The following is a 15,119-nucleotide window of genomic DNA, read 5'->3' as shown; positions in this document are numbered from 1 at the left end:
CGTTAGCCAAACAATAGGCTCTTGGACAGACAAACAATGACCGTTAGCCACACAGTAGGCTATAGGACATGCAATGACTGTTAGACAGACAATAGGCTCTAGGACAGACGAACTGTGACCGTTAGACAGACGATAGGCTCTTGGACAGACGAACAGTGACCGTTAGCCACACAATAGGCTCTAGAACAGACGAACAGTGACCGTTAGCCAGACAATAGGCTCTAGGACAGACGAAGAGTGACCGTTAGCCAGACAAAAGGCTCTAGGACAGACGAACAGTGACCGTTAGACAGACAATAGGCTCTAGGACAGACGAACAGTGACCGTTAGACAGACAATAGACTCTAGGACAGACGAACAGTGACCGTTGGCCAGACAATAGGCTCTACGACAGACGAACAGTGACCGTTAGCCAGACAATAGGCTCTAGGACAAACGAACAGTGACCGTTAGACAGACAATAGGCTCTAGGACAGACGAACAGTGACCGTTAGCCAGACAATAGGCTCTAGGACAGACGAACAGTGCCCGTTAGACAGACAATAAGCTCTAGGACAGACGAACAGTGACCGTAATTAAGCCACACAATAGGCTCTAGGCCAGACGAACAGTGAACGTTAGCCAAACAATAGGCTCTTGGACAGACAAACAATGACCGTTAGCCACACAGTAGGCTATAGGACATACAGTGACTGTTAGACAGACAATAGGCTCTAGGACAGACGCACCGTGACCGTTAGCCAGACGATAGGCTCTAGGACAGACGAACAGTGACCGTTAGCCACACAATAGGCTCTAGGACAGACGAACAGTGACCGTTTGCCAGACAATAGGCTCTAGGACAAACGAACAGTGCCCGTTAGACAGACAATAGGCTCTAGGACAGACGAACAGTGACCGTAATTAAGCCACACAATAGGCTCTAGTCCAGACGAACAGTGAACGTTAGCCAAACAATAGGCTCTTGGACAGATAAACAATGACCGTTAGCCACACAGTAGGCTATAGGACATGCAATGACTGTTAGACAGACAATAGGCTCTAGGACAGACGAACTGTGACCGTTAGACAGACGATAGGCTCTTGGACAGACGAACAGTGACCGTTAGCCAGACAATAGGCTCTAGGACAGACGAACAGTGACCGTTAGCCAGACAATAGGCTCTAGGACAGACGAACAGTGACCGTTAGCCAGACAAAAGGCTCTAGGACAGACGAACAGTGACCGTTAGACAGACAATAGGCTCTAGGACAGACGAACAGTGACCGTTAGACAGACAATTGGCTCTAGGACAGACAAACAGTGACCGTTGGCCAGACAATAGGCTCTACGACAGACGAACAGTGACCGTTAGCCAGACAATAGGCTCTAGAACAAACGAACAGTGACCGTTAGACAGACAATAGGCTCTAGGACAGACGAACAGTGACCGTTAGCCAGACAATAGGCTCTAGGACAGACGAACAGTGACCGTTAGTCACACAATAGGCTCTAGGACAGACGAACAGTGACCGTTAGCCAGACAATAGGCTCTAGGACAGACGAGCAGTGCCCGTTAGCCAGACAATAGGCTCTAGGACAGACAAACAGTGACCGTTAGCCAGACAATAGGATCCAGCACAGACGAACAGTGACCGTTAGTCGGGAAAAAGACTCTAGGACAGACGAGCAGTGCCCGTTAGCCAGACAATAGGCTCTAGGACAGACAAACAGTGAACGTAAGCCAGACAATAGGCTCCAGCACAGACGAACAGTGACCGTTAGTCGGGAAAAGGCTCTAGGACAGACGAACAGTGACCGTTAGCCAGACAATAGGCTCTAGGACAGACGAACAGTGACCGTAAGGACAATAGGCTCTAGGAGAGACGAACAGTGCCCGTTAGACAGACAATAGGCTCTAGGACAGACGAACAGTGCCCGTTAGACATACAATAGGCTCTAGGACAGACGAACAGTGCCCGTTAGCCAGACAATAGGCTCTAGGACAGACGAACAGTGCCCGTTAGCCAGACAATAGGCTCTAGGACAGACGAACATTGCCCGTTAGCCAGACAATAGGCTCTAGGACAGACGAACAGTGACCGTTAGCCAGACAATAGGCTCTAGGACAGACGAACAGTGAACGTTAGCCAAACAATAGGCTCTTGGATAGACAAACAATGACCGTTAGCCACACAGTAGGCTATAGGACATACAGTGACTGTTAGCCAGACAATAGGCTGTAGGACAGACGAAAAGTGACCGTTAGCCACACAATAGGCTCTAGAACAGACGAACAGTGACCGTTAGCCAGACAATAGGCTCTCGGATAGACGAACAGTGACCGTTAGACAGACAATAGGCTTTAGGACAGACGAACAATGACCGTAATTAAGCCACACAATAGGCTCTAGGACAGACGAACAGTGAACGTTTGCCAAAAAATTGGCTCTTGGACAGACAAACAATGACCATTAACCACACAGTAGGCTATATGACATACAGTGACTGTTAGATAGACAATAGGCTCTAGGACAGACGAACAGTGACCGTTAGCCAGACGATAGGCTCTAGGACAGACGAACAGTGACCGTTAGCCAGACAATAGGCTCTAGGACAGACGAACAGTGACCGTTAGACAGACAATAGGCTCTAGGACAGACGAACAGTGACCGTTAGCCAGACAATAGGCTCTAGGACAGACGAACAGTGACCGTTAGCCACACAATAGGATCTAGGACAGAGGAACAGTGACCGTAAGCCAGACAATAGGCTCTAGGACAGACGAGCAGTGCCCGATAGCCAGACAATAGGCTCTAGGACAGACGAGCAGTGCCCGTTAGCCAGACAATAGGCTCTAGGATAGACAAACAGTGACCGTAAGCCAGACAATAGGCTCCAGCACAGACGAACAGTGACCGTTAGTCGGGAAAAAGACTCTAGGACAGACGAACAGTGACCGTTAGCCAGACAATAGGCTCTAGGACAGACGAACAGTGACCGTTAGCCAGACAATAGGCTCTAGGACAGACGAACAGTGCCCGTTAGACAGACAATAGGCTCTAGGACAGACGAACAGTGAACGTTTGCCATAAAATAGGCTCTTGGACAGACAAAAAATGACCATTAACCACACAGTAGGTTATATGACATACAGTGACTGTTAGATAGACAATAGGCTCTCGGACAGACGAACAGTGACCGTTAGCCAGACGATAGGCTCTAGGACAGACGAACAGTGACCGTTAGCCACACAATAGGCTCTAGGACAGACGAACAGTGACCGTTAGCCAGACAATAGGCTCTAGGACAGACGAACAGTGACCGTAAGCCACACAATAGGCTCTAGGACACACGAATAGTCTCCGTTAGCCAGACAATAGGCTCTAGGAGAGACGAATAGTGCCCGTTAGACAGACAATAGGCTCTAACACAAACGAACAGTGACCGTTAGCCAGACAATAGGCTCTAGGACAGATGAACAGTGCCCGTTAGCCAGACAATAGGCTCTAGGACAGACGAACAGTGAAGGTTAGCCAGACAATAGGCTCTTGGACAGACAAACAATGACCGTTAGCCACACAGTAGGCTATAGGACAGACGAACTGTGCCCGTTAGCCAGACAATAGGCTCTTGGACAGACAAACCATGACTGTTAGCTACACAGTAGGCCATAAGACATACAGTGACTGTTAGACAGACAATAGGCCATAGGACTGACGAACGGTGAACGTTAGCCAAACAATAGGCTCTTGGACAGAAAAACAATGACCGTTAGCCACACAGTAGGCTATAGGACATACAGTGACTGTTAGCCAGACAATAGGCTGTATGACAGACGAAAAGTGACCGTTAGCCACACAATAGGCTCTCGGACAGACGAACAGTGACCGTTAGACAGACAATAGGCTTTAGGACAGACGAACAGTGACCGTAATTAAGCCACACAATAGGCTCTAGGACAGACAAACAGTGAACGTTTGCCAAAAAATAGGCTCTTGGACAGACAAACAACGACCATTAACCACACAGTAGGCTATATGACATACAGTGACTGTTAGATAGACAATAGGCTCTAGGACAGACGAACAGTGAACGTTAGCCACACGATAGGCTCTAGGACAGACGAACAGTGACCGTAAGCCAGACAATAGGCTCTAGGACAGACGAGCAGTGCCCGATAGCCAGACAATAGGCTCTAGGACAGACGAACAGTGACCGTAATTAAGCCACACAATAGCCTCTAGGACAGACGAACAGTGAACGTTAGCCAAACAATAGGCTCTTGGACAGACAAACAATGACCGTTAGCCACACAGTAGGCTATAGGACCTACAGTGACTGTTATCCAGACAATAGGCTGTAGGACAGGCGAAAATTGACCGTTAGCCACACAATAGGCTCTAGAACAGACGAACAGTGACCGTTAGCCAGACAATAGGCTCTCGGACAGACGAACAGTGCCCGTTAGACAGACAATAGGCTCTAGGACAGACGAACAGTGAACGTTTGCCATAAAATAGGCTCTTGGACAGACAAAAAATGACCATTAACCACACAGTAGGTTATATGACATACAGTGACTGTTAGATAGACAATAGGCTCTCGGACAGACGAACAGTGACCGTTAGCCAGACGATAGGCTCTAGGACAGACGAACAGTGACCGTTAGCCACACAATAGGCTCTAGGACAGACGAACAGTGACCGTTAGCCAGACAATAGGCTCTAGGACAGACGAACAGTGACCGTAAGCCACACAATAGGCTCTAGGACACACGAATAGTCTCCGTTAGCCAGACAATAGGCTCTAGGAGAGACGAATAGTGCCCGTTAGACAGACAATAGGCTCTAACACAAACGAACAGTGACCGTTAGCCAGACAATAGGCTCTAGGACAGATGAACAGTGCCCGTTAGCCAGACAATAGGCTCTAGGACAGACGAACAGTGAAGGTTAGCCAGACAATAGGCTCTTGGACAGACAAACAATGACCGTTAGCCACACAGTAGGCTATAGGACAGACGAACTGTGCCCGTTAGCCAGACAATAGGCTCTTGGACAGACAAACCATGACTGTTAGCTACACAGTAGGCCATAAGACATACAGTGACTGTTAGACAGACAATAGGCCATAGGACTGACGAACGGTGAACGTTAGCCAAACAATAGGCTCTTGGACAGAAAAACAATGACCGTTAGCCACACAGTAGGCTATAGGACATACAGTGACTGTTAGCCAGACAATAGGCTGTATGACAGACGAAAAGTGACCGTTAGCCACACAATAGGCTCTCGGACAGACGAACAGTGACCGTTAGACAGACAATAGGCTTTAGGACAGACGAACAGTGACCGTAATTAAGCCACACAATAGGCTCTAGGACAGACAAACAGTGAACGTTTGCCAAAAAATAGGCTCTTGGACAGACAAACAACGACCATTAACCACACAGTAGGCTATATGACATACAGTGACTGTTAGATAGACAATAGGCTCTAGGACAGACGAACAGTGAACGTTAGCCACACGATAGGCTCTAGGACAGACGAACAGTGACCGTAAGCCAGACAATAGGCTCTAGGACAGACGAGCAGTGCCCGATAGCCAGACAATAGGCTCTAGGACAGACGAACAGTGACCGTAATTAAGCCACACAATAGCCTCTAGGACAGACGAACAGTGAACGTTAGCCAAACAATAGGCTCTTGGACAGACAAACAATGACCGTTAGCCACACAGTAGGCTATAGGACCTACAGTGACTGTTATCCAGACAATAGGCTGTAGGACAGGCGAAAATTGACCGTTAGCCACACAATAGGCTCTAGAACAGACGAACAGTGACCGTTAGCCAGACAATAGGCTCTCGGACAGACGAACAGTGACCGTTAGACAGACAATAGGCTTTAGGACAGACGAACAGTGACCGTAATTAAGCCACACAATAGGCTCTAGGACAGACGAACAGTGAACGTTTGTCAAAAAATAGGCTCTTGGACAGACAAACAATGACCATTAACCACACAGTAGGCTATATGACATACAGTGACTGTTAGATAGACAATAGGCTCTAGGACAGACGAACAGTGACCGTTAGCCAGACAATAGGCTCTAGGACAGACGAACAGTGACCGTTAGCCACACAATAGGCTCTAGGACAGACGAACAGTGACCGTTAGCCAGACAATAGGCTCTAGGACAGACGAACAGTAACCGTTAGCCACACAATAGGCTCTAGGACAGACGAACAGTAACCGTTAGCCACACAATAGGCTCTAGGACAGACGAACAGTGACTGTTAGACAGAAAATAGGCTCTAAGCTCTAGGACATACGAACAGTGACCGTTAGCCACACAATAGGCTCTAGGACAGACGAACAGTGACCGTTAGACAGACAATATGCTCTAGGCTCTAGGACAGACGAACAGTGAACGTTAGCCAGACAATAGGCTCTTGGACAGACAAACAATGACCGTTAGCCACACAGTAGGCTATAGGACATACAGTGACTGTTAGACAGACAATAGGCTCTAGGACAGACGAACAGTGACCGTTAGCCAGACGATAGGCTCTAGGACAGACGAACAGTGACCGTTAACCAGACAATAGGCTCTAGGACAGACGAACAGTGACCGTTAGACAGACAATAGGCTCTAGGACAAACGAACAGTGACCGTTAGCCAGACAATAGGCTCTAGGACAGACGAACAGTGACCGTTAGCCAGACAATAAGCTCTAGCACAGACGAACAGTGACGGTTAGACAGACAATAGGCTCTAGGACAGACGAACAGTGACCGTTAGCCAGACAATAGGCTCTAGGACAGACGAACAGTGACCGTTAGCCACACAATAGGCTCTTAGACAGACGAACAGTGACGGTTAGCCACACAATAGGCTCTAGGACAGACGAACAGTGACCGTTAGCCACACAATAGGCTCTTGGACAGACGAACAGTGACCGTTAGCCACACAATAGGCTCTAGGACAGACGAACAGTGACCGTTAGACAGACAATAGGCTCTATGACAGACGAACAGTGACCGTTAGCCACACAATAGGCTCTAGGACAGACGAAGAGTAAACGTTAGCCAAACAATAGGCTCTTGGACAGACAAACAATGACCGTTAGCCACAGAGTAGGCTATAGGACGTACAGTGACTGTTAGATAGACAATAGGCTCTAGGACAGACGAACCGTGACCGTTAGCCAGGCGATAGGCTCTAGGCCATACAGTGACAGTTAGCCACACAATAGGCTCTAGGACAGAATAACAGTGACCGTTAGCCAGACAGTAGGCTCTAGGACAGAACAACAGTGACCGTTAGCCAGACAATAGGCTCTAGGACAGACGAACAGTGCCCGTTAGACAGACAATATGCTATAGGACAGACGAACAGTGACCGTTAGCCACACTATAGGCTCTAGGACAGACGAACAGTGAACGTTAGCCAAACAATAGGCTCTTGGACAGACGAACAATGACCGTTAGCCACACAGTAGGCTATAGGACGTACAGTGACTGTTAGATAGACAATAGGCTCTAGGACAGACGAACCGTGACCGTTAGCCAGACGATCGGCTCTAGAACATACAGTGACCGTTAGCAACACAAAAGGCTCTAGGACAGAAGAACAGTGACCGTTAGCCAGACAATAGGCTCTAGGACAGAAGAACAGTGACCGTTAGCCAGACAGTAGGCTCTAGGACAGAAGAACAGTGACCGTAAGCCAGACAATAGTCTGTAGGACAGACGAACAGTGACCGTTAGCCGGGAAATAGGCTCTAGGACAGACGAACAGTGACCGTCAGCCGGGAAAAAGGCTCTAGGGCAGACGAACAGTAACCGTTAGCCAGGCAATAGGCTCTAGGACAGACGAACAGAAACCGTTAGCGACACAATAGGCTCTAGGACATACAGTGACCGTTAGACAGACAAAAGGCTCTAGGACAGAAGAACAGTGACCGTTAGCCACGCAATAGGCTCTAGGACAGACAAACAGTGACCGTAAGCCACGCAATAGGCTCTCGGACACACGAATAGTCACCGTTAGCCAGGCAATAGGCTCTAGAACATACGAACAGTGACCGTAAGCCGGGCAATAGGCTCTAGGACAGACGAACAGTGATCGTTAACCGGACAATAGGCTCTAGGACAGACGAACAGTGACTGTTAGACATAAAATGGGCTCTAGGACAGACCTACAGCGACTGTTAGATAGACAATAGGCTCTAGGACAGACGAACAGTGACCGTTAGACAGACAATAGGCTCTAGGACATACAGTGACCGTTAGCCACACAAAAGGCTCTAGGACAGAAGAACAGTGACCGTTAGCCTGACAATAGGATCTAGGACAGAAGAACAGTGACCGTTAGCCAGACAGTAGGCTCTAGGACAGAAGAAAAGTGACCGTTAGCCAGACAATAGGCTCTAGCACAGACGAACAGTGACCGTAAGCCTGACAATAGGCTCTAGCACAGACGAACAGTGACCGTTAGCCAGACAATAGTCTCCATGACAGACGAACAGTGACCGTTAGCCAGACAATAGGCTCTAGGACAGCAGACCGTGACCGTTAGCCAGACAATAGGCTCCATGACAGACGAACAGTGACCGTTAGCCAGACAGTAGGCTCTAGGACAGACGAACCGTGACCGTTAGCCAGACAATAGGCTCCATGACAGACGAACAGTGCCGGTTAGCCGGGAAATAGGCTCTAGGACAGACTAACAGTTCCCATTAGCCAGACAATAGGCTCTAGGACAGACGAACAGTGACCGTTAGCCAGACAATAGGCTCTAGGACAGACGAACAGTGCCCGTTAGCCAGACAATAGGCTCTAGGACAGACGAACAGTGACCGTAAGCCAGACAATAGGCTCTAGCACAGACGAACAGTGACCGTTTGCCAGACAATAGGCTCTAGGACAGACGAACAGTGCCCGTTAGACAGACAATATGATCTAGGACAGAAGAACAGTGACGGTTAGCCACACAATAGGCTCTAGGACATACGAACAGTGACCGTTAGCCACACAATAGGCTCTAGGACATACGAACAGTGACCGTTAGCCACACAATAGGCTCTAAGACAGACGAACAGTGACCGTTAGCCAGACAATAGGCTCTAGGACAGACGAACAGTGCCCGTTAGACAGACAATATGATCTAGGACAGACGAACAGTGACGGTTAGCCACACAATAGGCTCTAGGACATACGAACAGTGACCGTTAGCCACACAATAGGCTCTAGGACATACGAACAGTGACCGTTAGCCACACAATAGGCTCTAAGACAGACGAACAGTGACCGTTAGCCAGACAATGGGCTCTGACCGTTAGCCAGACAATAGGCTCTAAGTCAGACGAACAGTGCCCGTTAGCCAGACAGTAGGCTCTAGCACAGACGAACAGTGACCGTTTGCCAGACAATAGGCTCTAGGACAGACGAACAGTGACCGTTAGCCAGACAATAGGCTCTAGGACAGACGAACAGTGACCGTTAGCCAGACAATAGGCTCTAGGACAGACGAACAGTGCCCGTTAGACAGACAATATGATCTAGGACAGAAGAACAGTGACGGTTAGCCACACAATAGGCTCTAGGACATACGAACAGTGACCGTTAGCCACACAATAGGCTCTAGGACATACGAACAGTGACCGTTAGCCACACAATAGGCTCTAAGACAGACGAACAGTGACCGTTAGCCAGACAATGGGCTCTGACCGTTAGCCAGACAATAGGCTCTAAGTCAGACGAACAGTGCCCGTTAGCCAGACAGTAGGCTTTAGAACAGACGAACGGTGCCCGTTAGACAGACAATATGCTCTAGGACAGACGAACAGTGACCGTTAGCCAGACAGTAGGCTCTAGGACAGACGAACAGTGACCGTTAGCCAGACAATATGCTCTAGGACAGAAGAACAGTGACCGTTAGCCAGACAGTAGGCTCTAGGACAGATTAACAGTGACCGTTAGCCACACAGTAGGCTCTAGGACAGACGAACAGTGACCGTTAGACAGACAATATGCTATAGGACAGAAGAACAGTGACCGTTAGACAGACAGTAGGCTCTAGGACAGATTAACAGTGACCGTTAGCCACACAGTAGGCTCTAGGACAGACGAACCGTGACCGTTAGCCAGACAGTAGGCTGTATGACAGATTAACAGTGACCGTTAGCCACACAGTAGGCTCTAGGACAGACGAACCGTGACCGTTAGCCAGACAGTAGGCTCTAGGACAGACGAACCGTGACCGTTAGCCAGACAGTAGGCTCTAGGATAGACGAACAGTGACCGTTAGCCAGACAATATGCTCTAGAACAGAAGAACAGTGACCGTTAGCCAGACAGTAGGCTCTAGGACAGATTAACAGTGACCGTTAGCCACACAGTAGGCTCTAGGACAGACGAACAGTGACCGTTAGACAGACAATATGCTCTAGGACAGAAGAACAGTGACCGTTTGCCAGACAGTAGGCTCTAGGACAGAAGAACAGTGACCGTTAGACAGACAATATGCTCTAACATAGACAAACAGTGACCGTTAGCCAGACATTAGGCTCTAGGACAGACGAACAGTGCCCGTTAGCCAGACAATAGGCTCTAACACAGACGAACAGTTCCCGTTAGACAGACAATAGGCTCTAACACAGACGAACAGTGCCCGTTAGACAGACAATATGCTCTAGGACAGACGAACAGTGCCCGTTTGACAGACGATAGGCTCTAACACAGACGAACAGTGCCCGTTAGACAGACAATAGGCTCTAACACAGACGAACAGTGCCCGTTAGACATACAATAGGCTCTAGGACAGAAGAACAGTGACCGTTAGCCAGACAGTAGGCTCTAGCACAGACGAACAGTGCCCGTTAGCCAGACAATAGGCTCTTGGACAGACTAACAGTGACTGTTAGACAGACAATATGCTCTAGCACAGAAGAACAGTGACCGTTAGACAGGGAATAGGCTCTAGGACAGACGAACAGTGACCGTTAGCCAGACAATAGGCTCTTGGACAGAAGAACAGTGATCGTTAGCCACACAGTAGGCTATAGGACAGACGAACAGTGACCGTTAGCCAGACATTAGGCTCTAGGACAGACGAACAGTGACCGTTAGCCAGACAGTAGGCTCTAGCACAGACGAACAGTGCCCGTTAGCCAGACAATAGGCTCTAGGACAGACGAACAGTGACTGTTAGACAGACAATAGGCTCTAGGACAGAAGAACAGTGACCGTTAGACAGACAATAGGCTCTAGGACAGACGAACAGTGACCGTTAGCCAGACAATAGGCTCTTGGACAGAAGAACAGTGAACGTTAGCCACACAGTAGGCTATAAGACATACAGTGACTGTTAGACAGACAATAGGCTCTAACACAGATGAACAGTGGCCGTTAGCCACCCAATAGGCTCTAACACAGAAGAACAGTGACCGTTAGCCAGACAGTAGGCTCTAGGACAGAAGAACAGTGACCGTAAGCCAGACATTATGCTCTAACACAGACGAACCGTGCCCGTTAGCCACACAATAGGCTCTAGGATAGATGAACAGTGACCGTTAGCCAGACAATAGGCTCTTGGACAGACGAACATTGACTTTTAGCCAGACAATATGCTCTAACACAGACGAACAGTGTCCGTTAGCCACACAATAGGCTCTAGGACAGATGAACAGTGACCGATGCTCACATATATGCATTGATAAATGACCAAACAGTCACTTTTTGCGCGATGAAAGTTGGTATTCCATTTCTATTAATGAAGTACCATACTTAAACAAGAATAGACAAAACAAAAGTAGGTTGAAAATGCTTAACTATTAAACTTTCGAAAACTATGCCCTTTAGAGTAATGTTCTTTTGTGTAACCAACTTAAATATATGTATGTATGGGAGCAAGACTTTTCAATCCCGATACTTTTTTGCACTAACTGTCTTAGTGTATGTGTGCTTCTTACGAGAAATGTTTATAATTTTGTTACGCTCCAATTTTAATACAAAAGCTAAAAGAGGTGCAAGAGTATTGATACACGTACGAAAATGCTTGATACTATGCAACAAAGGCGTGTGCTTTTTTTCGGTGGATTACGGAATTCTTTGCCATCCCCTATTAAATGGGCTATACACCGTACGATGAAATAGGGAAAATAAGTTTTTCCGAAAACTGATATAAACTTGGTATCGATGTGTACAATGCATTAAAACTAACTAACTGAAGTACCACATGGTTAACAATTGATTTATTTTTCGCAGTTTTGTTTTCGTATTTTTCCATTAAAAAAGTTTACTAGGTATGTATACCTAGTAATTTTCATTCTTATGTGTGATTGGCTAGTCGATGTTATCACGTGATATTACCAAGTTAGGCAACAGGACTATATAAACCTCCAGGTGGCGCTGGGGCAAGCTTTTTGATAATTTTATGCATGTTTCACTTCAGGGACACTTTTTCCAAAATTAAGCAATACCTACAAAAAGTTTAGACATGAAACTTTGCCGGCATATAGAATGAAGGTTTCACCAATGAAAAATCCTTAATTTGTTTTTTAAAGATTACTAGAAACATGGCTTTGAGAAAAAAAATCTAACTGTCAGATTGAAAATTTGAATTTGCCGGGGGAGTGGCTAATTGGTGTTCTGGAATGGAATACCATGAACTCTCTGTTGTAAACATAACCACGTGCTGGTGTTTATATTCATAGCAGCTTGCTTGTAGCAGACGACATGCCTCACTATCAAATATTGTAGTAACAAAAGTGAACAAACCTTGATAAGTTTTAAGCATATCCAGAAATTATTGATAGATATCATCAGAAGGGAATTAACAATAAGCCACTCCCCATTTACTCGCTGCCGAGGCAGCGAATGTTGCCCCTTTAAATATTCCACATGTTTGGGGTCAGCATTCGTAGCACAGTGGGTATAACATAGGTGTGAAATTTTGGCGACACGGGCTCGAGCCCTGGCTCCGACTCATTGTTTTTTACATTTTGGTAATTTTTTTTGCTTATGATATCAAAGAGTAAAATATTATATATATATAAATATATGTCCTGAGATTCATTACAGAAAAATAACTTTTTTTGGTGTTAATCTGGTATATATTCCAAACGGCAAACTATTATTCATGTATATGAATATTGTTACACGTGATTACCGTCTGACGTTATACTGGCGTTATACTTACTCAATGTGTATGGCTGGTTTAATAGTAAACTTCATTTCATAGTCTGTACTAGCGTTAAGCTTCACCGTGTGCGCATGCTCAAATCTCTGGCCATCCTGCTTGAAGTGCACGGGCCGTCCGTCCTCCCGTCCGCTCACACGTAACGTCAGTTTAAACTTCCGCGTCGCCATTTACTACAAACAGACGCGTTTCGGCGCTTCGTGCATAAACGTTGTTGTGAAATGAGAACACACTCATCTACAGTCTATGTTGAAACGGTATAAGCGTTTAGATCATCAATGTTTTTCTTGAGATGGAATGGATGAACTATGGCCAAACTCAGTTTCTTAAAGCCAGTTCACAGTAAAACAGATTGTATATCCTTCAGTTGAATAATAAACACACTTTAATACTCACCTGTACACTCTACCACTTTGCATGTGTAATGTTATGCATGTAACGATATGCGTTTAATCCTCTTACTTTGCAGGTGTTTCACGTATTGTCTCTTGAAATGAGGACATTAATCATATGACGCTCGTACGTCAATAATCAGTTAGAATACTTGAGCAATTCAGTAAATAACATAAATCTACCAGAGGTTCGCATACCGGTGACATATCACAAGTTAATTAACGACACGACGTGACGAACCATGTTCTGATAATAAGATATCGGCTAAGTCCACAGAAGGCACACTATTGAGAACCCATGGGTCACGGGGTCATTTTCTCGTAATATAGATTTCCGATGTTACATGGAACACATGCCCTTAGGTTCCACCAAAGGCACTTGTCTCGTTGTAGCCCGCCCGGCTAGATGCCGTCCTTTATTGAGACGCCACGGTAATATTGCTCTCCTCTCAAATTTAGATCTGGTTTCTTCTGTACAATCGATTTCTCACTTTTATCCATTTATGCTTGCAGATCCACTTTCTAAATTACCAGCATCATCTCTACTTCACTCAAGACGAGCGGCGCAAATAGCATTCTCAAGATACGTTCTTCTTGGCATGTATTAAATACTTGACTAAAGAGAGGCTCACTTTAATGTACAGAATATTTATTACACTATTTTACATTAAAGTGATAGGGATATATCTTAAAGCAATAAATGATATCATATATATTGGTTCATATGATTTATTATACGATCTTAAGTTAAGGCAATATTTGTTTATTGTACGATGTCAAATTTACAACATACAGACAGCATAATAACACCCGACTATACCTTTCTTGTACACTTGTAGAACAAGTTCATGCTCGGCGAAATTAATGTTCTTCATCTCAACAAGAAATGACGGCGTTTCGAATATAAATTAGATAGATGGATAATTGTCGCGAAAATTAAGTGATTAACACGAAACAATTCGCGAACGTTAATCTTACGGCAGTTATATGCCACCATAGTAAACGATTTCATTATTAAGTTTCGTGCGTTTATGCCGATACTTTTTTGTGAAAGGGAAGAACATGCATACTATTGATTTCTCCCACCCCAGATAAGTAGATCCAAACATTTGGCCAGCTGGAAATCCTTATCTTACCCATAGGCAAAGTTAAAACAGAACCCGTATGTAAAAAAAGTAAATTAAAATACATTTTTACTATACAGTTTCCGACGGAAAGCAGTTTCCGACAAATCGCTTTTTCGCGTACCTTCCTTAGATCTTCATAAAGAAGGTACTGCAATTCAACTATATGGTAACTAGGCAATCAAAAGTTGAAATTCTTACCGAGACACGTAAGAAACTTTTTATTATTTAATGTTTAATGTTTATTTTTCATTTTGTACACAAACTTGCACGTGGGGGATCTGCACGCGCAGCGTATTGCGCATGCGTGTGAACCTAATTTGCATATCTATTAATAGCTACAAGGTTTTCCTTAATTGACTTATACAAACGATGATCATTGTGTACATATTTGTGAACACTGGTGTCATGCTTGT

General features: G+C 45.9%; 1 protein-coding gene across 1 annotated transcript in view; it reads right to left on the bottom strand.

The window, feature by feature from the left end:
• Positions 1–13,939, bottom strand: part of LOC128209214 (uncharacterized) — a 44,176-nt gene extending 30,237 nt beyond the window's left edge. Inside the window, exon 1 of the mRNA XM_052913154.1 lies at positions 13,188–13,939. Coding sequence (XP_052769114.1) covers positions 13,188–13,357 — 170 coding nt within the window. The 5' untranslated portion in view covers positions 13,358–13,939. The remainder of the gene's footprint in view (positions 1–13,187) is intronic.
• Between the last annotated feature and the right edge of the window lie 1,180 nt (positions 13,940–15,119).

Source organism: Mya arenaria, chromosome 11 (assembly GCF_026914265.1).
Source record: "Mya arenaria isolate MELC-2E11 chromosome 11, ASM2691426v1".
NCBI lineage: Eukaryota > Metazoa > Mollusca > Bivalvia > Myida > Myidae > Mya > Mya arenaria.
The sequence above is the reverse complement of the archived record's forward strand: the minus strand, read 5'-3'. Positions and strand labels throughout refer to the sequence as shown.